The following is a 26,976-nucleotide window of genomic DNA, read 5'->3' on the forward strand; positions in this document are numbered from 1 at the left end:
ATTAGCCAATGGTTTTCTCCTACAGAAAGCTACACAAAGAAATGCAGCCCCACAGGAACTGGAACTATTTTAAAAGCTGTGGGTGTAGACATGGTGAATGCTCTACTTTTGTCACTTTTATTTTAATGTTTTGCTTCTTGGCAAACTCCCTTATCACTTTGAAGTGACAATGTATTGTTGTGTTACAGTATGGATTCCAGACTAGATGGGCTTGTACCTTTAAAACAGGTACACAACATCATGATAAGTGTAAAGGTATCTGCCTCACCTTCAGTCACTCTCTCTGTCTAATGGATGTGGAGGTACCGGTGTTGGACTCGGTGGACAACATCAGAAGTCACACGACACCAGGTTATAGTCCAGCAGGTTTCTTTGAAATGACAAGCTTTCGGAGCACTCCATACTTCACCCGATGAAGGAGCAGTGCTCCGAAAGCTTGTGATTTCAAATAAACCTGTTAGATTATAACCTGGTGTCATGTGACTTCTGACTTTGTTCTTATATATCATGAACAATAAGGAATGCGGCACTGATCCCTGTGGTATACCATGGACACCAGCCTCTAGTAACACAACCGGCCTTCCACCACTACCTTCTGTCTCCTACCACTAATGTTTGAACCTCTTACAAAGTTATACGGATCCCCTGTGCTTTTATCTTCTTTATTAGTTTCCCATTTGGGATATTGTCAAAGGCTCTGTTGAAATCCATATAAACTATATCAACTACATTACCCAGAACTACACACCTAGTCACCTCCTCAAAAAATGCAATCAAATTTGTTTGACATGACTTCCTTCTGACAAAGCCATGCTGAGTATCCCTGATCAATCCCTGCCTCTCCAAATGGAGATGAATCCTCTCTTTTAGAATTTTCTCCAATAATTTGCTTACCAATAATGAGCATCTCACTGGTCCATGAAGTTCCCTGGTCTATATGTACCAGCTTTATTGTAAAGTTGAACCTCATTAGCTGTCCTCCAGTCCTCTGCCACATTCCCTGTAGGCAGAGAGGAATTAAGAGTTTGTCAGAGCTCCTGTAATTTCCTCCCTCATCTCCCAACCTGGGATACAACTCATCTGGACGTGAGGGCTTGTTCACCTTTTAGCCCACCAAGACACATAACCCTTCCTCTCTCCCTATGTCGAATGCCTCAAGACCCTCACAGTCCCTCTTCCCAGACCCTCACAGTCCCTCTTCCCAAATTTTGAATCCTCTTTCTCCAAAGTGAGGACAAATGTGAAGTACCCATCGAGTTATACAGCACGGAAACAGATTCTTCGGTTCAACTGGCCCATGCCGACCATATACCCAAACTAAACCAGCCTGCGCTTGGCCCATATCCCTCCATACATTTCTTCATCATGTACTTACCCAAATGTCTTTTAAACATTGTAATTATACCCACATCCACCACTTCCTCCGGAAGTTCATTCCAACGTGAACCACTTTGGCTGTAAAACAATTGCCCCTCATATCATTTTTAAATCTTTCTCCTCTCATGTTAAAAATATGTCCCCTAGTCTTGAAGTCCTCTACCCAAGGAGAAAGACACTAGCTGTTCACCTTATCTGTACACCTCATGATTTTATAAACCTCTATAAGGTCACCGCTCAACCTCCTACGCTCCAATGGAAAATGTCCCAATCTATTCAACCTCTCCTTATAACTCAAACCCTCCATTTTGGCAACATCCTGATAAATCTCTTAAATAAATCTCGTTTAAATACTCATTTAACACCATACCAATATCCTCTTACACAAATTGCCCCTTGACCCTTAATGGGCCCTACTCATATCCTGGTTGTCCTTTTCCATTTGGTATACTGAGAGAATATCTTGTGATTCTACCTAATCTTACATGCCAGTATTTTCTCATACCACCTCTCTCAGTAAAGGCAGGACAATTTCTTCAGAATAGATTTTGTCAGAGAGGGATATTTGCATAAAACAAATTATGCTTGTACCATTCTTATGGCTGGTACCAATGTAGTCTGCAGGACTGACAGATGAGTAATTGCTCATCAATCTCCATTCTGCCTGTGAATGGTGATGTCAAACGTACAGCCACAGAAAGATTCCTATTCATCTTCAGTGAACTTTAACCCTCCAGTTTTCTGTGAAACTCAATAGTCATTTCATAGGCGATTTCTCAACATGTCTATCTTCATTTATTTGACTCTGCACAAAACATAATTCACCTTTTTATTTGGCTTGGGTAAGTTGTGAGAGAAAGGTGGCCTTTCCTCCACAGAGATTGGCTAAGAGCTATTCTTTCATTGATTTCTTATTTAATTCCAGGCAACTTCTTACTCAATCTTCAAGAAAATGGAAAATTAGCTAGAGTATATAAAATTTAATTAGGATAGAGTGTTCCAACATTCCACAGGTCAACCAATCCAATGCATACTTCAATCAAGGTTACAAAAGTACCTTTGAACCAATTAACTCTCCTCTCTTCGGTGGGGTGTGACTGAATTTTACATTGTTATTAACATTGTGACAGACAGGAGTCCTTTCACACTTCACTAATGTGTATTTGCAAGTCGCTGTCTTGCACATCACTAATCCTTACTAATTACAAACATTCACTTGGCAGCAACTGTTTTCCATTGTGAGAACTGACAATTGTTTTCAATGATGCTGTGCTGAATAGCTCTCTAATTTATGACATACGCAGCCAAGGGGAAGCAGTGAAGCGAGCTTTACATCCCCAGTGCTCTGCCTTGTCTTCCTAGCCTGGGTGCCAATGGTGAAAATGATGCAGTGTCAAGCCGCTGTGCACTGAACACTCCACCGAGGGACTGAGGTACAAATGCAATGGAGTACCATTCCTCCTGTTCTTCTCGTTCAGCCACGTTAAAATTCTCCTCAGCATGATTTGCTCAGCCAACTTTCTAGTATAGAAAGAAAATGAAATTATCATTGTAACGCTGTTGGTCTTTTAACAGCTGCATTAGCACTGATTGATAAATTATCTTATTTTGTGTTTGTTCTGGGGACATTTCTGCTCCTTCTGTGGTCATTTTGCTGTAGACGTGATAAGCCCTTAGTTTTTGCTCTGAAGGAAAAGCCCATTTATCCAAGTGACATGATAAACAATTGCATATCAGTGGTATCGCTTTGAAGTATTGTCGAGAGCAAGAAACAGGATCTCCACAAACTAGAATCACGTAGCTAACTGAGAAGCCTTTTTATATTCAAAGATGTTTTTTCATCGCTCCTTGTTTACTCAGATTCTACTGTAGTCCATTATCATTTCTTCTGTCAGATAATATGCCACCAAGCATTGGTGAAATAATTTGCAGACTCCTGTTGGAAATTAGTTTCCCTTCTTGCAAAATTGGATTTCCAGTTAATCATTGGTTTTCCTGGATACACTGACCTTGGCCTCAGTTCCCCAGATAGAAACTAGATGGCTCATTAGTTTTCTACAGCGGCTATGAAAATGAATGCAAATCCAGCCCGAAATAGTATGAGAAAGCAGCTTCCGGCTGCTATTTGTAAGAGGCTGTTACAAGATAAATTGGACAGCCTCAGTCAGGTTCCTCAAGGAATTGGATCCTCAAGTCCAAGTTCATCACTTTGCTCAAAGAGGTCATATGGTTTTCAAAGTGACAACATAGACAGCGTTTAGCCAAACCGGCCCTTTTAAATGTTTATCCTTTACATGAACATTAGTTCTAATCCCATGCGGTTAGGTCCAGGCTATATCATTTTCCTCCAACCACCTAACTAGCTTCTTCTTTCACGTTCTCCTTTGATCATATATTTCCAATGTGGCTCTGTCAAGAGCTCTGTCAACCACTCTGTCAATGTCTCACAAATCTAAGTGAGCACTTTGACAAGTTGTCATAAGCAGTGAATGAGGGTCGTGCTGTGGATGTTGTATGTTTGGACTTTCAGAAAGCATTTGATACGTACCAAATAGCAGGTAGTTTGGCAAATTAGGTATGTTTGGGGTTGATGGCTCCTGGGCAGCATGGATTGAAGCTGGTGAAAAGATCAGAAACAGAGGGTAGGTAAAGATGGGCACCACAGGAAATGACATCATCAGCCCAAAGAAACCCAAGCATATAAATAGAAAGCAGGAATTATCACCTGAGGCCCACTGAAGATGTTACCTAGTATGGTGATGAAACGTCTGGAAATGAACCTTCCAGCTCAGCGAGCAAACCTACATCCAAAATCTCAACCTGAGCTACAAATCTTCTCAAAATGGGCATTTCTCAGATCGGAGATGAGTTGAAAGTGATGTTACCCAAGGATCGGTGTTGGGACACTTGCCTTTTCTAATTCATATATACAATTTAGAGATGGGTGTTGAGGGCAAAATCTAAATTTGCAGATGATGCTAAGTTAGGGAGAATAATGAATTGTGAGCATGATTCTTGAGCAACTTCAGAGAGACATTGACATGTTAGCCAAATGGGCAGACACATGGCAAATGAATTTCAATGTAGAGAAATGCAAGACCATGCATCTTGTTACAAGAAACACAGAGAGACAGTACAGACTCAATGATATAACTTTGAGAAGAACACAAGAGTAGAGAGACCTCAGGGTTCAAGTGCATGATCCTTTGAATCTGGTCAGGCAAGTTGAAACATGTCAGAAGGTTTATTGGATCCTTTGATTTATAAATACAGGCAGAGGGCATAAAAGTAAAGAAGTGATGATGCACCTCTACAAATCATTCATCAGTTCACATTTGAAATATAATGTTCAGTTCTGGGCACCTTTATTTAAGGAAAGATGTTAAATCCCTGGAGAGAGTTCCAAGGAGATTTACTAGGTGATACCAGAAATGAGGGATTTTAGATACAAGGAAAGATTAGAGAAATTGGGATTATTCTCTTTGGAGCAGAGAAGATTAAGAGGTGATTATATTGAGATGTTCAAAACTATGAACAATTTTGTCAAGGTAAAGAAGGATATTCTGTTTCTACTAGTTGGCATGTCAATAACTAGGGGGTCACAATTCCAAAATTGTCAGTGAGATGAGGAGAAACTTGTTTACTTAAAGAGCTAGGATTTGGAATGCACTGCCTGGGTGAGTGGTGGGGGTGGATTCCATTGGTGGTTTCAAAAGAGAGCTGGATGAATATTTAAAAATTTGTAATGTGGGTGCCCAGTTGCTGTATTTGTGAGTATGTCTGCTGAGCTGTGAAGTATATTTGTAAATGTTGAATTTAGAAGGCTGTGGAGATAGGACTGGAGAATGGGACTAGCTCCTTCAGGAGCTGGTGCAGACATGGTGACTCAATGGCGCCTTCTGTGCTGTACCGCTGAAGTGATGGCTGCGCTGTTGACTGATGTAAACTGAGATATTGCCTTTCAGATGGACAAAGCAAGACAGTCTTCCCACTGTCCTGGCCACTCCTTTACCCCCTGAGTTAGGATTGCTCTATCAGATTGTACACTAATCTAGTTCAGTCATTTGTGGAATTGTGCTCTGCACACTGCATCTGCTTCACTTCACTATCTTGTAACAGTGATAATGCTTCAAAATACTTACTTTGAAAGTTGTGTAATGGCAAGTTCTGTTTTCTTGAAGAGAAAGATAAATGTAAACTGACAACTTTACATCAATGTCTTTGAACAATCCAATTATACTGATTTATTTTAGCAATCTCTGTGCAAACTTTTATTGTGCTGAGATTTAGTTTGATTTCTCATTCAGTAAGGTGAAAACCAGATGAGCTAAAGGAAAGTCAATTGATTGTAGTCCAAATTTCATGTATTTTTGTTCTTAAATTGTTGAGATAATATTCAGGAATGTTACAACTTCAGCTTATTAATCAATTTAGGCAAAGGATCCTGTTGATTGGACTAGCCATGCTGCATTTATAATAGATTATATTGGAAGTGTAACATGGAAGTATTTTTCACATTGTCCTTTTTGAGTTACTTAACCACTGAATAACTTGGTTGAATTTCAGGCTGAGAGCGAATAGCTGTTATTTCTCACTGTACAGCCAGGGGGCAGTCTCCTCCCGATCCAATGCAATCAGCCATTTCCTCATATATAGGGGAGAGTTTGGACTGATCAATGCAATTAGAAAAGGCATTGCAAAATCTCTGCTCCAAAAATATTTATATGACGGATACAATTAATTTTTATGTCGGTTGTGATCCTCAGGTTATTGATGGCAGTGATTTCAGCAATGCCAATACCATTGATGCCAAAAGGAGAGGGATAGATGCTCCCTTGCTGGAGATGGTCATTATCTGGTACTTGTGTCACAATTGTTAATCACCACTTATCCACTAAACAAAGGCTGCATATTGCTCAAGCTTGGCTACATATAGATATGGACTACTTCTGTAGAAATATTCAATTTTGATTTGTAACTGTTATTCATCTGTATGTGTAGTGATGGAACCAGGTCCAGGCTAGTCCAATCAACAGGATCCTTTGCTTAAAATGATTATTAAACTGAAGTTGTAACATTCCTGAACATTATCTCAATAATTTAAGAACAAAAATACATGAAATTTGGTACAATCAGTTGACTTTCCTTTAGCTCATCTGGTTTTCACCTTACTGAATGAGAAATCAAACTAAGCCTCAGTACAATAAAAGTTTGAACAGAGATTGCTAAAATAAATCAGTATAATTGGATTGTTAACCTGTCCCAATCAGGGAGCCCTGAATGACAGTTTTAACAAGAGATTCAGAATGTTTTTTCAGTGTACGGACTGGCTTGGAGCTGGCTGGTCAGAACCAGTTTACTGTGCACATGTAAATAAAGGGAATCTTTATCAGGATACCAGCCACTGTACGGTTATTTCAACAAATTAAAAATGTATTTAAAATTAAAGATAGAGCAAGTTGGATGAAAGAAATGGCTGGTCAATGGCCAACTCCCAAAGCAAAATGAGAAATGAGGTAGATCCTGACTTTGTGAGATTGTAGCTTTCAGGTTGAACATGAGTTGCAGCCCAGTTTATATCTGTATTTGATTTTTACTTCCAATCTTCTTCTGAAGAGTTGTACAATTGGCCACTGACTCACAATCACTTGTTGAACAATATCACACAAAATCATATGATGCCCCAGTACTTTTGCCCTACTCTACTAATAAGAAGAATAACAACAGTAAGGGAAAAGAAAGTAACTACCATTCTTTCTCCATTCCAAAACAAACAGCATGTTAAAGTCACAGGATTAAATACAGCCTTTAAGAACCAGCTACTTATAATAAAGCTTGTTCTGCTCCCACACTCAGCCTTTGCAGCCTACATTTATTCATATTGTTTTAATACAAATATCAACTATTTTAATGCTGGGCAATTAAGTTGCATTCAAATCTGCTTGGGATGTTTGATATTCATTTGTTAAAATCTACTCATAAAAACCTGGTGTCAGAAGGAAGTGACCATAAGAGCTACTAAAATTTCAACCTGTTTGCAAATGTCCCTTCGCTAAGTGAGCAATTTCAGTTGACAAAGGAGCAGTGCTCCGAAAGCTTGCGATTTCAAATAAACCTGTTGGACTATAACCTGGTGTTGTGTGACTTTTGACTTTGTTCACCCCAGAGTATGGCTTGCACATACTCTGGTTTCACATTAATGTAACTAACGGTCCTGTCAAAGTAGCCGAACACGCCACTTAGTTGTATGAAACTGTTACAAATTGTAATTCAAGTTGGCAACACATTCTGAGGGCAATGAGGGATGGACAATTAATGGTAACCTTGCCAACAATGCCCATATCGCGAGACTGAACAAAGAAAGTCAGCACTGATCGGAATATTCGTATAAAGCAAATTGATTCTAAACTGGATCTGTTAGGGAGGGGTTTAAGATGATACAGCTTTCTATATCAATGTCAAATTCTAAAGTTTTCTTCCAAACCAGCATGGAGAAAGGCTGTAAATAACACAGAGCTCAGGCAGCAGTGGGAGACAGAGAAATGAAGCATGACAGACATTTATGTGAAGAATGAACTGCAGGGAAAACTGCTTATTATCATCCCGTTGTCTGTCATAACCTATTTATTATCTGAGAATGCTGAAGCTCTTGGCTCTATTCTATTCACTAAGTCACTCTTTTCTTGTTTGCATATGAAGGATTGCAAATGGGGAAATACTTTCAATCCAACCCAGCTTTTCTTCTTTTGTCTAACCCATATAATTTGTGCAATGGAAAACAAAGAGGTACATGATATCCCCAGCAGTGTACTTGGTCTCCAAAGAGGTTTAGTATTTCAGGTTAGTGGAAGCCAAAACTCAAAGCTTCCACCCCATTAAATGTAAGTTTTTTACAGCCAACAGCACTTCGCTTTTATACAGTATGTTGCAATGTCCCAGTGCACTTCACAGAAATGTCATGAAAAAGCTTTGACAATTTGGCCATATAAGGAGATGCCAAGACAGGGGAACAAAAGTTTGGTCAAAGAGGTACGTTGTAAGGAATTTCTTAAATGTGTTGGGAGAGGCAAAGAAAAATTCCAGAGCTCAGGTCTTCAGCAACTGGTTGCCCAACCACCAGAGGCGGGATGAGGGATACAGAAGAGGTCAGAGTTGAAAGAGTGCAGAGAGTCCGGAGGGTAAGATAAAGTGTAAGTGTTAAGCTTATGACAATCTCAAAAAACATAATACTATAGGAAGCTTAGAAAATACAGAAATGAAGAGATAAAGGAAAGTAGGAAAACACAAAGTGGAGTTGCCGGAAGACTGGAGGTTGGCTAACGTGGTGCCACTGTTTAAGAAGGGTGATAAGGGCAAGCCAGGGAAACTGTAGACCAGTGAGCCTGACCTCAGTGGTGGGCAAGTGTTGGAGGGAATCCTGAGGGACAGGATGTACATGTATGCAGAAAGGCAAGGACTGATTAGGGATAGTCAACATGGCTTTGTGCATGGGAAATCATGTCTCACAAACTTGATTGAGTTTTTTGAAGAAGTAACAAAGAGGATTGATGAGGGCAGAGCAGTAGATGTAATCTATATGGACTTCAGTAAGGCATTCGACAAGGTTCCCCATGGGAGACTGATTAGCAAGGTTAGATCTCAGGGAATACAGGGAGAACTAGCCATTTGACAGCGAAGAAGATTACCTCAGATTACAACAGGATCTTGACCAGATGGGCCAATGGGCTGAGAAGTGGCAGATGGAGTTTAATTCAGATTAATGCGAGGTGCTGCATTTTGGGAAAGCAAATCCTAGCAGGACTTATACACTTAATAGTAAGGTCCGAGGGAGTGTTGCTGAACAAAGAGACCTTGGAGTGCAGGTTCATTGCTCCTTGAAAGTGGAGTGGCAGGTAGATAGCATAGTGAAGAAAGCATTTGGTTTGCTTTCTTTTATTGGCCAGACTATTGAGTCCAGGAGTTGGGAGGTCATGTTGCAGCTGCACAGGACATTGGTTAGGCCACTGTTGGAATATTGCATGCAATTCTGGTCTCCTTTCTATTGGAAAGATGTTGTAAAACTTGAAAGTGTTCAGAAAAGATTTACAAGGATGTTGCCAGGGTTGGAGGATTTGAGCTCTAGGGAGAGGCTGAACAGGCTGGGGCTGTTTTCCTTGGAGTGACGGAGGCTAAGGGGTGACCTCATAGAGATTTACAAAATTATGAGGGGCATGGATAAGATAAATAGACAAAATCTTTTCGCTGGGGTTAAGGAGTCCAGAACTAAAGGGCATAGGTTTAGGGTGAGAGGGGAAAGATATAAAAGAGACCTAAAGGGCAACGTTTCACACAGAGGGTGGTACGTGTATGGAATGAGCTGCCAGAGGAAGTGGTGGAAGCTGGTACAATTGCAACATTTAAAAGGCATTTGGATGGGTACATGAATAGGAAGGGTTTGGAGGGATATGGACCGGGTGCTGGCAGGTGGGACTAAATTGGGTTGGGATATCTGGTCGGCATGGACAGGTTGGACTGAAGGGTCTGTTTCCATGCTGTACATCTCTATGACTCTATGACTCAATATGAAAACTTATTAGCTGGTAAAATGGAGGAAAATCTAAAGACGTTTGAGCAGTACATTAAGAGCAAGGGGATGATAAAGGAAGTAGTTGAGCCTATCAGAGATGTCCATGGATTTGTGTATGGATGCAGAAGATGGGCATTGTTCTTAATGAATATTTTGTCTTCACAAATGAGAAGGATGATACAGACTTTCTAGTTAAAAAGGAGGATGCCTTTATGAGATATCTGTATTATCTCTCTGATGGGACAGGCAGTAGGGGCTGAGCGACACACTCCTGTTCCTATTTCTTCTGGCCTCACTTATATGAGAAAGAATACATGTAGGAAGGGAAGGACTAACTTCCTTGAAGATGGATAAATCGGGAAGACCAGATGAATTGCATCCTCGACTGCTACAGGAAACCAGAGAGGAAATAATAAATGCTCAAGAAGATTATTTTTCAATCTATACTAGTTACAGGAGAAGTACAGAGCATTGGAAGTGAGCTGTTGGCAAAACATTGTACTGTTAGCAAAAGGATATGAGGGATAGGCCAACTAATTATGCCAGTCAGCCAGTAAATCACCAGAATCAATTTTGGTAAATACCATTTATTGGAAAGGTATGGTAAACTAGGGATAGTCAGCATGTTTTTGTCAAGGGAAGTTTTTGTCTGATTAACTTAAATTATTTCTTTCAGCAAGTTGGCAGGATTGAATAATTGAATCCCTATGGTGTGGAAACAGACCACTTGAACCAATAAGTCCACACCGACCCTCCAAAGAGTATCCCACCCACACCCATTCCCCTGTCCTATTACTCTACATTTCCCCTGACTAATGCACCTAGCCTGCACATCCTTGAACACTCTGTGCAATTTGGCCAGTTCACCTAACCTGTACATCTTTGGACTGTGGGAGGAAACCCACGCAGACACAGGGAGAATGTTCAAACTCCAGACAGTCACCCGAGGCTGAAATCGATCCCGGGTCCCTTGTGCTGTGCGACACCAGTGCTAACCTGCTGAGCCACCCCGTGGTAGATGTTGTTTACTGGATTTTAATGAGGCATTTGATAAGGTTTAACCTGGTAAAATGGTCAAAATAATTCAAGCCCTTAGGATACAGGAGAATGTGGTGAGTTGGAGCCAAATTTGGTTCAGTGGGAGGACATAAAGGGGAATAGTCATTGGCTGCGGTTGTGAATGGAGATTAGTTTCCACAGGATTTCCACCGAGCTTGGCATTGGTTCCCTTGTTGCTGGTCGATTCTGTTAATGGCTTAGACTTAAACATGGGAGGCATAATTGGGAAATTTGCAGATGACTCAAAGATGTCACCCACCACCCCCACCTCAACACAGGACTCTACTGACAAACAACCTATCTGTGTGTCTGTGCTAAAGAATGTGTGAATACAGCCATACTGAAAGCCTTTAGGCTCTGGTTGAAGTGCCAATATGCAAGCATGGGTTTGGTATGGTATGGCAAGATAAGGCAAGTGGGAGCATGCAAGTAGGCATTAAGTGAGCTAGCACGGCCCAATGTAAGTGAGAAGCCTGAGATGCAGCCTGATTCAATCCATGAGTCTGTTCCTGTGTACAAAGTGTCCTTGCAGCAGCTTTTCAATGCCCATCACTGGTACGCCCTGAAATGTGGGTTATAACCTCCTAAGCATCCTGCAAATGGATCAGAGAGGTTCGTTGAGGACTCTCACTGGTGTCAAGGTTCTTTCCAATATGGTTCCAGGTAGTTTTTATCAGAAGCAATCAATATTCTTCATGGGAATAATGTCCTGATTTTAACTTGGACCGGGAGTTAAGTGGATAGGCGAGGGGGTCAGTGAGCTCTGTATCACATTCCAGTGAACACTTGCACATGATTACAAACAAGAACAAGTTTTTGAAAGGTAGCTCTTCTGATCTTGAATCTGCTCCCTGTCATTTTCATCTGGCTTCCACATTCAGGGGTGGCATGGTGGCTCAGTGGTTCACACTGCTGGCCCACAGCACCAGGCTTGATTCTAGCCTCGGGCGACTGTCTGTGTGGAGTTTGCACACTCTCCCTGTGCCAGCGTGGGTTTTCTCTGGATGCTGCAGTTTCCTCCCACTGTCCAAAGATGTGCATTTTGATTGGATTGGCCATGCTAAATGGCCCTTAGTGTCCAGGGATATATAGATTAGGCAAATTAGCCGTGGGAAAAATATGGGGTGGGGTGGGATGTTCTTCGGAAGGTCAGTGTGGACCTGATGGGCCAAATGGCCTGCTTCCATACTGGAGGGATTTCATGACATTGTTAAAATGAGGCCCACATCAACATCCACCCTATAAATGTCTTCCTCGTCCACTGGGTGTCCTACTGCCTGTTTGGAAGAACAATTTACAGTTGAAGATGGTGTCCCTTGTGTGGGACATTGATAGGCAAGCCAACCACCTTATTTTGACTGCTCAGTTGTCCAGTGAGTAACAGTGTTAAGACCATGTTTTAAAAGTCAAAGAGTATTTCAGAACATCTTATACACAGTGAATTATCGAGTTTTGAGAAGATTTGAAGGTTTTGGATGTAGGTTTGTTTGCTGAAGTGAGCTGAGCTATCAACAAACACATCAAGTTAGACCCCATCTACCACCCCCTGAGAAAAGGAACAGGAAGTGACTTCACCACAGGAAATAATATCCTCACAGGAAATAATGCCACCAACCCAAAGAAACCCAAACATATAAATAGAAAGCAGGAATTTTTAGCATTGCTTCTTATGAGGTCCACTGAAATGTCACTTAGTAAGGAAATGGAACGTCTGGAAATGAACCTTTCAGCTCAGTGAGCAAACCTACATCCAAAACAGTGAATTATTTTCAAGCGTGGTAACTACTAGCACGTCAGGTAATATAATCATTCCACCTATTGCATGACTGACAAACAGCAATGTAATAAATGATTGTCCAATCCACCTTGCTGGTGTAGATTGAGGCATGAATGTTGACCAGGAATATAGAATCATGCCACACTGTGCTCTCAATAGTGTCAGTGGTTCTTTCCTTACTATCAGTTAGGCAGTCAGGATCTTTTACTTTCACCTGAATAAAAGTACTGCTGCTAATAAATTACTGTCACATTATTGCACAGGAGTGTCACCTGTCACGTATTTGAAATCTCCACTCTATGGATGAAAAGCTAAGCTAGTGAAAGATAATAAGGATTTATTATGCATGGATTTAAAAAAAGTAATTGCACATCTTACCAGCGTGTGACTGATGCATGATCTGTTCCATTACCACATTGTTATCTGAAAGATGCTACTGGTTGAGTTAATCCTTAAATCATTACATTTTTAGAATAATATTTCTCCAGCCTCCCAAATCTGATATCTGTATTTTGCTTCCTTCTCTCGAGGGCTAACTGTGTGCACTTAGTGCCAAGTTTGCTGGTGCTGGACTCACTTGTGCCAGCTCCCCCAGAGCAGCGTCATGACTTCTGAAGTCAATGCACAGTTTGTCATTGATATCACTGAAGGATGATGAGTGGGTTGGGCAAGGGAGTGTCTCAAGGCGCTGCATGCCCCAATAAATGACTTTCATCTGCCCATGAGTAGGCACTATGTAAATAAATTTCTTCCCCTTTGTTTTCTAGGTTTACATATTCAGACCTACATCTGTTCATAGCTCCAATCTGATATACTGCATGCCATACGTTGCATTCATTCTAAGAGGATAGTACATTGGAAATTTATAGTGCAGAACGATATAATAGTCTATCAATAGCACTTAGATAAGTATGGGCTGACACACCAGAGTGGCATGGTTGTTCAGTGGTTAGCTCTGCTGCCTCACAACACCAGGGACCTGGGTTCGATTCCATCCTCAGGCAACTGTCCTGTGTGGAGTTTGCATATTCTCTCCGTGTCTGCGTGGGTATCCTTCGGGTGCTCTGGTTTCCTCCCACACTTCAAAGCTGTGTAGGTCAGGTGCAAGTCATGGGAAAGACAGATGTAGGGTGGGTCTGGGTGGGATGCACTTTGGAGGGTTGGTGTGGTCTCAATGGGTTGAGTAGCCTGGTTCCACACTGTAAGGATTCTGTGACCGTGAAAATGATTACCATTGCATAATGGAAATAATGTGGTGGAAGTTTCCTAGTCAAGGAGGTAGATTTGTTGTGGGTTCATACATGAGTTAAATGCCCTGCGAGTTGACATACAGTTTGGGGGATTTCCATCACCCGACACTTCTGTGTTTGTGCAGCGAGGTATAGAAGAGAACCCTGAGACAGTCCCTTGAGTTAAACAGCTTATGGGTGGCATGGTGGCTTAGTGGTTAGCACTGCGGCCTCACAGCAACAGGGTCCTGGGTTTGATTCCCGACTTTCTGTATGGAGTTTGCACATTCTTCCCGTGTCTGCAAGGGTTTCCTCTGGGTGCTCCGGTTTCCTCCCACAATCGGAGGATGTGCAGGTCAGGTGAATTGGCCATGCTAAATTGCCCATAGTGTTAGGTGCGTTAGTCAGGTGTAAATATAGGGTAGGGGAATGGGTTTGGATGGATTCCTCCTCGGAGGGGCGGTGTGGACTTGTTGGGCCGAAGGGCCTGTTTCCACACTGTAGAGAATCTAATCTAATCTAGAAAAAATCTCAAGCTTGGTTAATCTCTCCTGCCGGGACAGCCTTGGTTTTGCATTAGCAGCAAATCCATGATTTCTACGGTCCTGAGTCGAGTTATAAAATGAGAATGATAGATGATTTCAGCTGTGACATCCACCTGTTCTATGTGTCAGCTGAAAGAAGTGGGTTGATCTCCTGAAAAGCACTTGGAATCAGACTGAAGGTACACCCCAGCCACAGAAAGCACATTGGGATAGTTTTTCGTATGCCATGTTAACAACGGATGGGAGTCCCAATGGAAAGTGATGTGGGTCAGAGAGCTGTAGTCCTACCTTGAACCCATGCTCCTTTTTATTGTGGCTACATGGAGAGAAACATTAGCAAAAAAAAAGGAATAACACTTGGAAATTAATGTACTGGTCGCAATGGAGCTCCATTTTGAAATACACAGGATAAATGGGACCACTACGTCCCATTCTCAGGTTTTCCCATCTTTTTCTCTTTTGGGGTATCTGGTTGGGAGAAACACATTCCTTTATTTTAGTATAATAACAATTGAAAATGGCATTGACCATCATTTTCTTGTTGAACAGGGGAATACGTCGTGATGACTCTATACTTTGATTTAAGTCGAAGAATGGGATACTTCACGATTCAGACCTACATTCCCTGCATATTGACTGTTGTTCTATCATGGGTTTCATTCTGGATTAAGAAAGATGCAACTCCAGCCAGGACAGCACTTGGTAAGTTACCTTTTGTATCAAGCTTAGTCCCCAGGACCTTGATTAACTGTTATTTCATTAATTGGAAAATGAACATGGGAGAAAAATGCAAGATGCAGTGTATTGCAATGATCTGAAAACGTTGCGGCTAAAGATTCAACCAAGGTTTCGAAATGCAATTAGACAACTACTTCAAATATGTTTTAAAAATTGTCACAATACTGTATATGGGGTGAGCAGGTGGGACTAAATGGATAGCTCTATTAGAGAGCCATCAGAAAGATTATTGTGGTACAGTGGCAGTGTCCCTACCTCTGAGCCTGAATGAGACACATTCATGTCTCATCTGTCCAAGAGGTGTGAAGTAATACCACAGGTTAATTAGAAATGATCTTAAAAAGAAGCACAGCATTGTACAGTCATACAGCACGGAAACAGATCCTTTGGTCCAATTCACCCGTGCCAACCAGACGTTTCAATCCCTCTAAACACTTCCTATTCATATACGCATCCAGATGCCTTTTCAATGCTGTAATTGTACCAGCCTACACCACTTACTCTGGCAGCTTATTCCATACACGCACCACCCTCTGCATTTAAAAGGTTACCACTCAGGTCCCTTTTAAGTCTTCCTTCTTAAACCTATGTCCTTCAGTTTTTGACTCCCTTACTCTGGAAAAAAGATCTTGGCTTTTCACCCGATCCATGCGCCTCATGATTTTATAAATCTCGATAACGTATTCAACACTCCAAGGTAAAAATACACAGTTTATTCAGCATCTACCTGTAGCTCAATTCCTCCAGTCTTGGCAACAGCCTTGTAAATCTTCTCTGCACTCACTCAGGTTTATCAACATCCTTCCTATAGAAGGGCGACCAGAATTGTACACAGTATTCCAAAAGTGGCCTCACCAATGCCCTGTGTAGCTGCAACATGGCATCCCAACTGCTATACTCAGTGTTCTGACCAATGAAGGCAAGCGTGCCAAACACCTTCTTCACCACCCTGTCTACCTGCGACTCCGTTGTCAAGGGACTATCCACCTGCCCTCCTAGGTCTCTTTGCTCGGCAACACTTCCCAGGGCTCTTTATGTATAAGTCCTGTGTATATCATATCCTGGTTTGCCTTACCAAAATGCAGCACCTCACATTTATCTAAATTAATCTCCATCTGCCACTCCTCAGCTCATTGACCTAGTTGATTAAGGTCCTATTGTACTGTAAGATAATCTTCGTCACTGTCTGGTACACCCCCTATTTTCATGTCCAAACTTACAAACCATGCCTCCAATATTCACATCCAAATCATTTATACGAATAATGAAAAGCAGTGAACCTAGCACTGTTCCTTGTGGCACAACACTGATCACAGGTCTCCAGTCTGAAAAACAATTCTCCACCATCACCCTTTGTCTCCTCCCTTCAAGCCAACTTTGCATCCAATTGGCTAACCTCCCCTGGATCCTATGTGATCGAACCTTACTAACCAGTGTACCATGAAGAACCTTGTCGAATACTTTGCTGAAGTCCATGTAGGCAATGTCCATCACTCTGTTTTCATCAATCCTTTATGTCATCTCTTCAAAAAACCCAATCAAGTTAATGAGACATGATGTCCCATGCACAAAGCCACGTTGACTATCCCTAATCAGGTCTTGTCTTTCCAAATGCATGCAAATCCTTTCTGTCACATGGGCCAAATGACCTCCTTCATTACGGTATCATTCTTTGATACCATGAATTTTCCTTTACAAATTATAGCCACTTAAAACCCATATGACATGATTTTCTTTTACTATTCATTGACTGTGGCTACTCCTCTTAGAAGTTCTTCCTCTTGACACACCAAGGAAACCTTTCAATGTTTTGAGCATTATGTAAAGGGGCTTGTGGTGCAGTTGTAGTCCTGCCTGCTCCTGCAATGTGTAGGACAATATAATGTCATTGAACAGATTGATGAGGAAACATTCATAATGTCATGTAAAGCTAACCTAGGAAGTTAAGACCAGAAGTTGCACACTTAAGCAAAATTCGGAAGACTGTTCTGATGAAGAGTCACTGGACTCAGGACATTAACTCTCCTTTCTTCTTACAGATACTGCCAACCTTGCTGAGTTTCTCCAGCAATTTCTGCTTTTGTAGCAAAATTATTCACATTTTGAACTCAAATCCTCCAGGTAGATGTCAATGAAAACATATTGATGTACATCTATAGTTGTCAATAAGACTGGAGCTTGTAAAGAAAAGGCAGTCACGAATCAATCCAGTGAGGAATTCAGGCAAAACAGCTTTACCCAAGGAATGCTTGGAGTACAGAACCTGCCACTACACAAAGTAGACAAGAAGAATACTTTAGATGTATTCCAATTAAAGTGAAATAGGAAACAAAGGGTGAACGAAGTAGAAGCTTATACTGAAAGGATGCCTTAGAGTGGAGGATTATAACAGAAGTACTATAGGGGGAGCAATGCGACTTATGGTGAGCAATTTAGGAATACTGAGAGGGATGTCAACCTCTCATTGACATTTCGATACCAAAATTCAGTTTTGTAACCAAGTCCCAGATGGCAAATCAAATTCTTGCATCTGTGCAGTGAGAGGCCTGTTCACTGAAATTATCACTAATTATTACCATCATTACCATCTAATCCTGCGTCATTAATGTGCAGGCTCCCATTCTCCCACACCTCAGAGGCTGTGGGGTGACCATATAGAATCATCATGGGCATGGATAGAGTAAATATTCAAGATCTTTTCCTCCAGGATAGGAGATTTCCAAAACTAGAAGGCATACATCTAAAATAAGAGGGGAAAGATTTAAATGGGACATAAAGGGTAATTTTTCAGGGTAATATATGCACTCAGAGGGTAGTGCATATATGGAAAGAGCTGCCAGAAGAGGTGGCAAAGGTTGGTACAGTTACAACATTTAAAAGACATCTAGATGGGTATATGTATAGGAAGGGTTTAGAGGGATATGGGCCAATGCTGGCAAATGGGACGAGATTAATTTAGGATAACTGGTTGGCATGGACGAGTTGGACCGATAGCTCTATGACTCTATGATGACAGATAGAAACTAGATGCCGAGAAATCGTAACATGACATTTAGAGTGTGCATTTAGTGTTTAAACTCATCGCTTGCTGCTAGGGATCTCTAACCTAGACATTCGGTACGGGTTTCTCTGGGCAGGCTCCAAGGGCAGCAAGCACAGGCACCCCGTGGCCATGGACATTTGCATCTGACACACACCAGCCTCACTGGGTCAGAATGGCACATCTCCAATCCACTTTCAGCATGCTTCTCCACTTTGACATGCACCCGAACCTTTCATTGTAATACTGCAGTAAGGGACACACTCTGAGCTCAAGGCCTGGACTATGGCTTAGAAAGTATGGAGGCTGGGAAATCATTTCCATCAGGCGGGGATACTAGAACTCGTGGGCCACAGCCTTAGAGTTAGAGGGGGTCAATTTAGAATGGAAATGAGGAGACATTTCTTCCGCCAGAGAGTGATGGGCCTGTGGAATTCACTGTTACGGAGCGCAGTGGAGGCTGGGACGTTAAATGTCTTCGAGGCACAGATTAATAAATTCTTAATCTCACAAGGAATTAAGGGCTACTGGGGAGAGTGTGGGTAAATGGCGTTGAAATACCTATCAGCCATGATTGAATGGCGGAGTGGACTCAATGGGCCGAATGGCCTTGCTTCCATTCCTATGTCTTATGGTCTTACCATGGAGCATCTCAGAACCTGCTTGCTCACTCTCTGAGCGCACATCAGAATGCCAACACGAATGCCCACGGCCTTGCCTTTTGTATTGTACCTCTTTCATTCAAGCTTAAACATTAGTATTACCTTGCTGTTCAGCAAATGGAGAGCTTGTCATGGTTTTTTACACACACACACACACACACACACACTCTCTCTCTCTCTCTCTCTCTCTCTCTCTCTCACACACATGTGCACACACAAACATTCACATGCACACATTCTGTAGTTCATCAAGGGCTTCAGCTGATACTGATGTAGGAGATTGGGCCCAGTCACTCAGGGTAACCACGGGGTAGGGCGAGTGAGGAGCCAAATGATAAGGAACCCCCCCCCTCCCTAATTCTGACCCATCCCCCACACAGGTATTAACTCCTTTTGCCCTAATGTGGGCTGATTTGAGACAAGTTGAAGGATGGAGTGAGATGATGGAACTAGCACAGCAGTTGGTGGAGAAAAGGCAGTGAGGAGTCACCAAGTAGAAGGCACAGAGACCTTGCAGGAGCGAGTAGTATTGGAGGATGACCGCAAGTGAGAGAACATGCTGCAAGCAGAGGGGCTTGAGTGTGAGCCTTGGTGGGAGGTGGGGAGCAAAAATGAAGTGAATGTGACAGAGCAGAGACAAGATGGTGGTACCTCCCCACGTGGAATGGAATGACCTTCCTGTAGCATGGCTGTGCATCCTTCCGGTGGCTGAGACCTTGCCAACCCAGATAGCAACCTTGCGCCGAGGTGGCAGAATCTGGCATCGTGCCCTTCACTGCCATGTCTGAGGCTGAGAGGACAGTTGACCAGTGTGCCACCTCATCAGGCGGGACCTCCGAGTCCCTGTCTGTAAAGCGGGGCATTAGTTTTCCCATTGTCTGCCACATCCAGGGCAAATGTCACCAGCAGCGCAGGGCAGTTCCAGACTGCCAGTATCTGACCGGCCTTTTCGGGGTCACACCTGTGCCAGTGACAAGTACTTCTGGTTGCTGTGATTTAGAGAATCGGGTTGGCATCAGTCAAGAGGGGCCATAGGGCCATGAGAGGTATTTAATGAGGTGAGCTTGGGATAGTTGGGTGAGAAGACCTGCCGGACCCCATTCCGCATAAAATTTGATGCACACAACACTGAAGCCACAGTGTGGGCAGATTCAGCCCTTGTCACAGCTCACTGGGGTAATAGGCCGGAGACCAAGCTCCACAGTCTCCAAGAAGAATGCAGAATTTCCAATGACCTGTCTTTCAGACGCAGGTTGACAAACAAACTGGACCAGGTTTCTGTACTTAATAAGAATGATTACTTATGACAAGTATAGGTTAATGAACCAATGACGTACAATGAAATCACCATCCTCCCATGGGGCTGCTCTGTCATTAGAGGTGGTGGTTTAACCTGACGGTCACCACACCTCAGACAAGGGAAAGATTGGGAAGGAGGGACTTGCCTGGTAATCTCAGCTGGTGTAGGAATTACTCAGCATCTGTTGGCCCTTATTTCAAGGGGGTCGCATTGGAAAAGTCTAACTGCAGCTGTACAAGGTGCTGGTGAGACCACAGCAGGAGTATTGTGAGCAGTTTCGGTCCCCTTACTTAAGGAAAGGTAGTATTTCATGGCAGGCAGTTCAGAGAAGGTTCATGAGGATGATCCCTGGTATGGAGGGATTGTCTTATGAGCAAAGGCTAAACAGGTTGGGACTCTACTCATTGGAGTTTAGACGAATGAGAGGTGATCACATTGAAACAGACAGGATTCTTAACGGGCTTGACACAGTAAATGCTGAGTGGATGTTTCCCCTCATGTCCAGGACCAGCGGGAATAGTCCTACAATAAATGGAGATAAAGAGGAATTTCTTCTCTCAGAGGGTTTTGAGTCTTTGGAATTCCTTGCCACAAGGAGTTGTGGGGACAGAGTCCTTGTGTATTTTCAAGGCTGAGATAGATGGATTGTCGACAAGTTGGGGAATTAACGGTTACAGGGGAAGGGTAGGAAAGAGGACATTAGCGATGTTGGATCAGCCATGATTCTATTGAATGGTGGAGCAAACTCAAAGGGCCAAATGACTTACTCCCGTTCCTATCTCTTAAACCAGCCAACTGGGCTAGTAAACCCCTATCGGAATATAACCCTCCTAGTCAAAACACTAACCCACTTATCAACTCACCCACACCAACTTGGGAATTTCCCAGCTCCATGATGATATTCCCATCAGTCTACGTCCTGACACCAATTCCCAAAACACTAATTGAGACAATAAGTGAGCTGCAGTCTGCTTCACTCGACATGCCTCATGACCAAATGCTACACCTGACTGCTATAGCTATCAAAGCATTGAAAGTGTGCAACCCATTTGGACACAGAACATAGAACAATACAGCGCGGAACAGGCCCTTCGGCCCTCGATGTTGCGCCGACGTGTGAACTAATCAAGCCCATCCCCCTACACCATCCCATCATCATCCATGTGCTTATCCAAGGATTGTTTAAATGTCCCTAATGTGGCCAAGTTAACCACATTGGCAGGCAGGGCATTCCACGCCCTTACCAAGAAATTTGTGGAAATTTTTAAAAGAAAGCCTCAAGATCTTTCTCTTAGCCTGCCAAACATTGCACTGAACTCTGTGTTGGAGATGCATTTTTAAATTTTTGTCAGGTAGGAAGTTCAGTCTCCCAGTCTGCTAGAAAATGATCTCATGTTGTGATGTGCTGTCCGCCTCATCTGAGTGATCTAGGTCAGGACTGAGCAAGTGCAGCAACACGACAGATGTCAAGTCAAAATGTTTGTTTAAAGCTATGTGGCTTACAGTGCATTAGTGATGCTTATAAAAGTAGAGTCACACTTTAAACCCACAAACATGCTGAACATCTGGTCTAAAGTGGTCAGGAGAGGGTTATTGAAACAAATTGCAGTGAGTTAAAATGAATCTCATAAAAGGAAGCATTGCATATGGCAAATATATCATATTATCAGATATCGAATGTTCATGTTAATTCAATCAATGCTACACAGCAATTCAAAAAAAGGAATTTTAAGTAATCATTTAATAAGGTTGAATTTGCAAAGGAAGTCTGAGAGAAAGGTCTAAAACTGACCGTATACTCCTGATGTTCAATACCTTGACAAAATGAGGGCAAGATGAGTCACAAAAAAATAGAATTCTAGATTACATAACAAGATTGGTAAGAAATGGAGGTGAGTGTCATGCTGACAATGGGAATTTTAACTGGTTCCCAGGTCACTGTACAGCTTGAGGCTATGAATGAGATAGAGAGAATCAGCAGATCCCTACAGGTTCAGAAGCTCTCTCGGTTCTGTTGATGTCTGCTTTGTTCCACAAATCCAGACGACACAAGCTTTCTGTTCAACAGCAGTAACTTTATTATTGGACAGCCGGCGAGAGATTCAAAGCGTCTCTAAAGTAGCTGTATGTCTGCTTGTAGTGGCACTTCTTCATGAATCTCTGCCTGACACACAGAGACAGTATATTTTATAGGAATTAAACAAAGGTTTATCAGTCTCATGGGTGATTGTCATCACATAGTTTAAAGTAGGTAATTATGAATTTACAAAGCCCGATGAATGTCGATATCCTGTGATAACGTGTGAATGGATTACAGAAACTGATTATCGTATTCTTTATGATTATGGGAAGAGATTAAGGCAGAAGGCTTCTGCCTTCAGTAAATGGGCGATTCACTACCTATGCTAATATGGAAAGGAAGTAAATGGGGGATTCACATACATATGCTAATATGGAGGGGAAGTAAGACAATGGGAGTTTAACAGGGTTGTGGCCAGGGCTATCGGTCTTGTCTGGAAAGGGCAAATTCCTCTGTCTGGAGCTATGGGGAAATCCACATGTGTGGCCCCAATGGGCTCTATTTCTGACATACAGTCAGTGTCCCCCACCCTGAGATGGTTTGTCTGTATTATAAGAGTACAGGCTTTCAGTTGATACTGCAGTAAGTCCTTTGGTAGTGGAATGTTTAACCCTTGAGTCCCCAATGTGTCCCCAAAGCATGGAACTGACCCCCCCACCGTGGCATTTTAACTTCCTCAGTTCTCTGCAGTATAAAGCCTCATTAAAGCTGAATCTGTTTTCCAGAATAAATTAGATTAGATTCCCTACAGTGTGGAAACAGGCCCTTCGGCCCAACCAGTCCACACCGACCGTCCAAAGAGTAACCCACCCAGACCCAGTTCCCCCTGACTAATGCACCTAGCATTACGGGCAATTTAGCAAGGCCAGTTCACCTGACCTGCACATCTTTGGACTGTGGGAGGAAACTCCACGCAGACACGGGAGAGCGTGCAAACTCCACACAGCCAGTCACCCAAGGCTGGAATTGAACCTGGGACCCTGGTGCTGTGAGGCAGCAGTGCTAACCACTGAGCCACCGTGCCATATAGTCACACAGCACAGAAAGAGACCCTTCGGTCCATCCAGTCCATGCTGAAAATAATCCCAAACTAAACTAGTCCATCTGCCTGCTCCTGGCCCATATCCCTCCAAACCTTTCCCATTCATGTACTTATCCAAATGTCTTTTAAACTCTGTAATTGCACCCACATCAACCACTTCCTCTGGAAGTTCATTCCACCCTCTGTGTAAACAAAAGTCCCTCATGTTTTTTTTTAAGTCTTTCGCCTCTCACCTTAAAAATGTGGCCCCATTACTGAAATCCCCCATCCCAGGGAAAAGACACTACCATTAACTCTGTCTATACCCCTCATTATTTCATAAACTTCTACAGGGTTGCCTTGCTCACGGGATGGAATGAAAGTGGGAACAAGGTACTGAGTTGGGAGGTAAGGTATGGTTATATCTAATGGTGAAGCGGACTCAAAAGGCCAAGTGGCCTATTCCTGTTCCTATTTTGTATGCTTCTGTGTTTCCCACCAAACACTGGGTGTGAACCCCACTGGGCTTGGCGCCCTGGTAGCATTCATTGGTTTGAACTGACCTTTCTACCTCCATCAGAGAGAACATCTCCCCTGTGAGAGCCTACCAAATGGCTGAAAACTGTCCTGTCCCAGTTGCACCACCCCTGGTGCCCATTGATGGGACTACCCCACGGAGAAGCCAACTCCCATGAAGCCCTGACTTGAAGGTAATCTGAGTTCCCACTGGGGCCTACCTGGAAAATGCTGGTGAGGGAGGTGTGTGTCCTGAGTGGACAGGGTTGGGAGGGGTGTTGGGATAGCTCGGGTGGAAGAGGGGTGACTCAGATTGGCGTAAAGGGTCAATAAAAGAGGACTGCCTCATTTGGCCAGCCATGCCTCACCCAGCCAATTCGATATGTGGCACCATACTCACACTGCAGAGACAACCCAAGGAGAGGGAGGATGCCCTCATGTCGCCATAGTTAGGATAGCTCCCACAGAGGTGGACCATCCCGATCTCTCTCCAGCTGCTAGCAAAACTGTAGGGTCAGTTGGGTAGGAATTGGAAATAGTATAGTTAGTGTGGTATTTCATTTTACAGGTCAGCACCCCACCAGTCACTCTCACACCTTCACCAGCCAGCGCCATTGTTAAATTCCAGCTGTTATTCTTCAAAGGATTTGTTGGATGCTAAAAATGTTTTGACAAGACCAATAGAACATAGAACATTACAGCGCAGTACAGGGCCTTCGGCCCTCGATGTTGCACCGGCCTGTGGAACCAATCTGAAGCCCATCTAACCTACACTATTCTATTCTTGTCCATATGCCTAACCAATGACCATTTAAATGCCCTTAAAGTTGGCGAGTCTACTACCTTTGCAAGCAGTTCCCTCCTACTCTCTGAGTAGAGGAACTACCTCTGACATCTTCCTATATCTATCACCCCTCAATTTAAAGCTATGCCGTCTCATGTCAGCCATCACAATTGGAGAAAAAAGGCTCTCACTATCCACCCTATCTAACCCTCTGATTATTTTACATGTCTCAATTAAGTCACTTCTCAACCTTCTTCTCTCTAATGAAAACAACCTCAAGTCCCTCAGCTTTTCCTTGTAAGACCTTCCCTCCATACCAGGCAACATCTTAGTAACATCTCCTCTGAACCCTTTCCAAAGCTTCCACATCCTTCCTATAATGCAGTGACCAGAACTGTACGCAATACTCCAAATGTGGCCGAACCAGAGTATTGTACAGCTGCAGCACGATTTCATGGTTCCGAAACTCAATCCCTTTGCCAAAACAAGTTAACACACCGTATGCCTTCTTAAAAACCCCACCAATCTGGGTGGCAACTTTCAAATCTTAGACAACACCATTTTACTGTTGGTCAGCAAACAATCAAAAGATTTAGACAATGGAATTTAGCCGGAGTAAACAAAACTATTTAGTTTAGCCAAGAAAGTCAGACTGGAATCCATCAGTTTAAAGGGCGTGTAAGCCAGGGAGCTAGATAAGCTTTTTTATTTGAATATATAAAATCACACTTGAAATACCAGCATTCAAACTTGTTTAAAATAAATAGATCAATTTGTCTGGTTAATGAGATGAGCAAGTGAGTCTTACACATGTGTGTATTTGGAAGCTGTCATTACACAAAGTATTACTGCAAAACAGTCATTAAACTGGCTGTGGGAGTTAATGGTTAAAGAAAAAAAATCAGGTGAATGTAAAGTGAATGAATCACGAGAAAGAGATTAAATGGGGGAAAGGGGAAATCAGCTTTTCTTGGAATCTTTCCCTTTGCCTTTGGTGAATATCTTTCTCGGCAGACTAAATTTAATTGATTTTACTCACCTAATGCTCTTTGTCAAATGTAATAAATGTAATGCCTTGTATTATGGCTCTCAGCCTTTCACTACTACTTTACAGTAACGTCATCGAGTCATACAGCATGGAAACAGACTCTTCAGTCCATTCAGTCCATGATGACCATGTTCCCAAACTAAACTACTCCCACCTCCTGCACTTGACCCATATCCCTCTAAATATTTCTTATTCACGTACTTACCTTAAACATTGTAACTGTACCTGCATCCATCATTTCCTCTGGACGTTCATTCCACCTGTGAGTCACTCCCTGTGTAAGGGAAAATGAGGTCTGCAGATGCTGGAGATCAGAGATGGAAATGTGTTGCTGGAGAAGCGCAGCAGGTCAGGCAGCATCTAGGGAACAGGAGAATCGACGTTTCGGGCATTAGCCCTTCTTCAGGAATGAGGAAAGTTTGTCCAGCAGGCTAAAAAATTTGTTCCTCTGAGATGTATAAGAAGGGGTAAGCTTAAGGAACCTTGGAGGACGAGACCAGATGAACTTCCCATCCATAGGAAGAAGGCAGATTACGTAGAGGATCACAGGCTTACTAGAAACGAGCTCAGAAATGGACTGACGAGAGTCAGGAGTGGGTATGAAAAAGGCATTTAACTCATATGTGAGGAATAAGAGAATGATCAGGGATAAAGTATGGCCGATCAGGGACAGCGTAGGGAACTTGTGGGTGGAGTCTGAACAGACAGGGGAAGCCCTAAATGAGTCTTTTGTTTCGATCATGACGAAGGAAATGGAGCTTGTTTCGAATGGGAGCTTTGAGGAACTCGTATACAAGCTTGATTCGATCAAACTCCATGACGCTGATGTGCTGGAAGCTTTGGCAAACATTAAGATTGGTGAGTCTCCAGGGCAAGGCCAAATTTATCCGAAGCTACTCTGGGAAGAGAGAAATGAGGTTGTTCCACTTTTCAAGAAAGGTAATAGGGAAATCCCTGGCAAATACAGACTAGTTAGCCTTATGGCAATGGTCAGCAAAGTTTTGGGAAGCATTCTGAGGGATAGGATTTATGACTATTTGGAAAAGCATAGCGTGACTAAAGGCAGTCAGCATGGCCTTTTGAGGGGCAGGTCATGCCTCACAGATTTTATTGTGTTCTTTGGGGAAGTGTAAGGCAGATTGACAAAGGTCGAGCAGTAAATGTGGCATTTGATAATGTTCCCCATGATAGCCTCACTCATAAAGTCAGGAATTATGGGAAACAGGGAGACTTG

The 26,976-nt window shown here is 42.7% G+C and overlaps 1 protein-coding gene across 1 annotated transcript in view; it reads left to right on the forward strand.

Annotated features, from left to right (window-relative positions):
• LOC122550884 (gamma-aminobutyric acid receptor subunit gamma-3) overlaps window positions 1–26,976 on the forward strand; it is a 592,090-nt gene that overhangs the window by 497,032 nt on the left and 68,082 nt on the right. Inside the window, exon 7 of the mRNA XM_043692286.1 lies at window positions 15,103–15,255. Within this exon, the coding sequence (XP_043548221.1) occupies window positions 15,103–15,255 (153 nt within the window). The remainder of the gene's footprint in view (window positions 1–15,102; window positions 15,256–26,976) is intronic.

Source organism: Chiloscyllium plagiosum, chromosome 6 (genome assembly GCF_004010195.1).
Source record: "Chiloscyllium plagiosum isolate BGI_BamShark_2017 chromosome 6, ASM401019v2, whole genome shotgun sequence".
NCBI lineage: Eukaryota > Metazoa > Chordata > Chondrichthyes > Orectolobiformes > Hemiscylliidae > Chiloscyllium > Chiloscyllium plagiosum.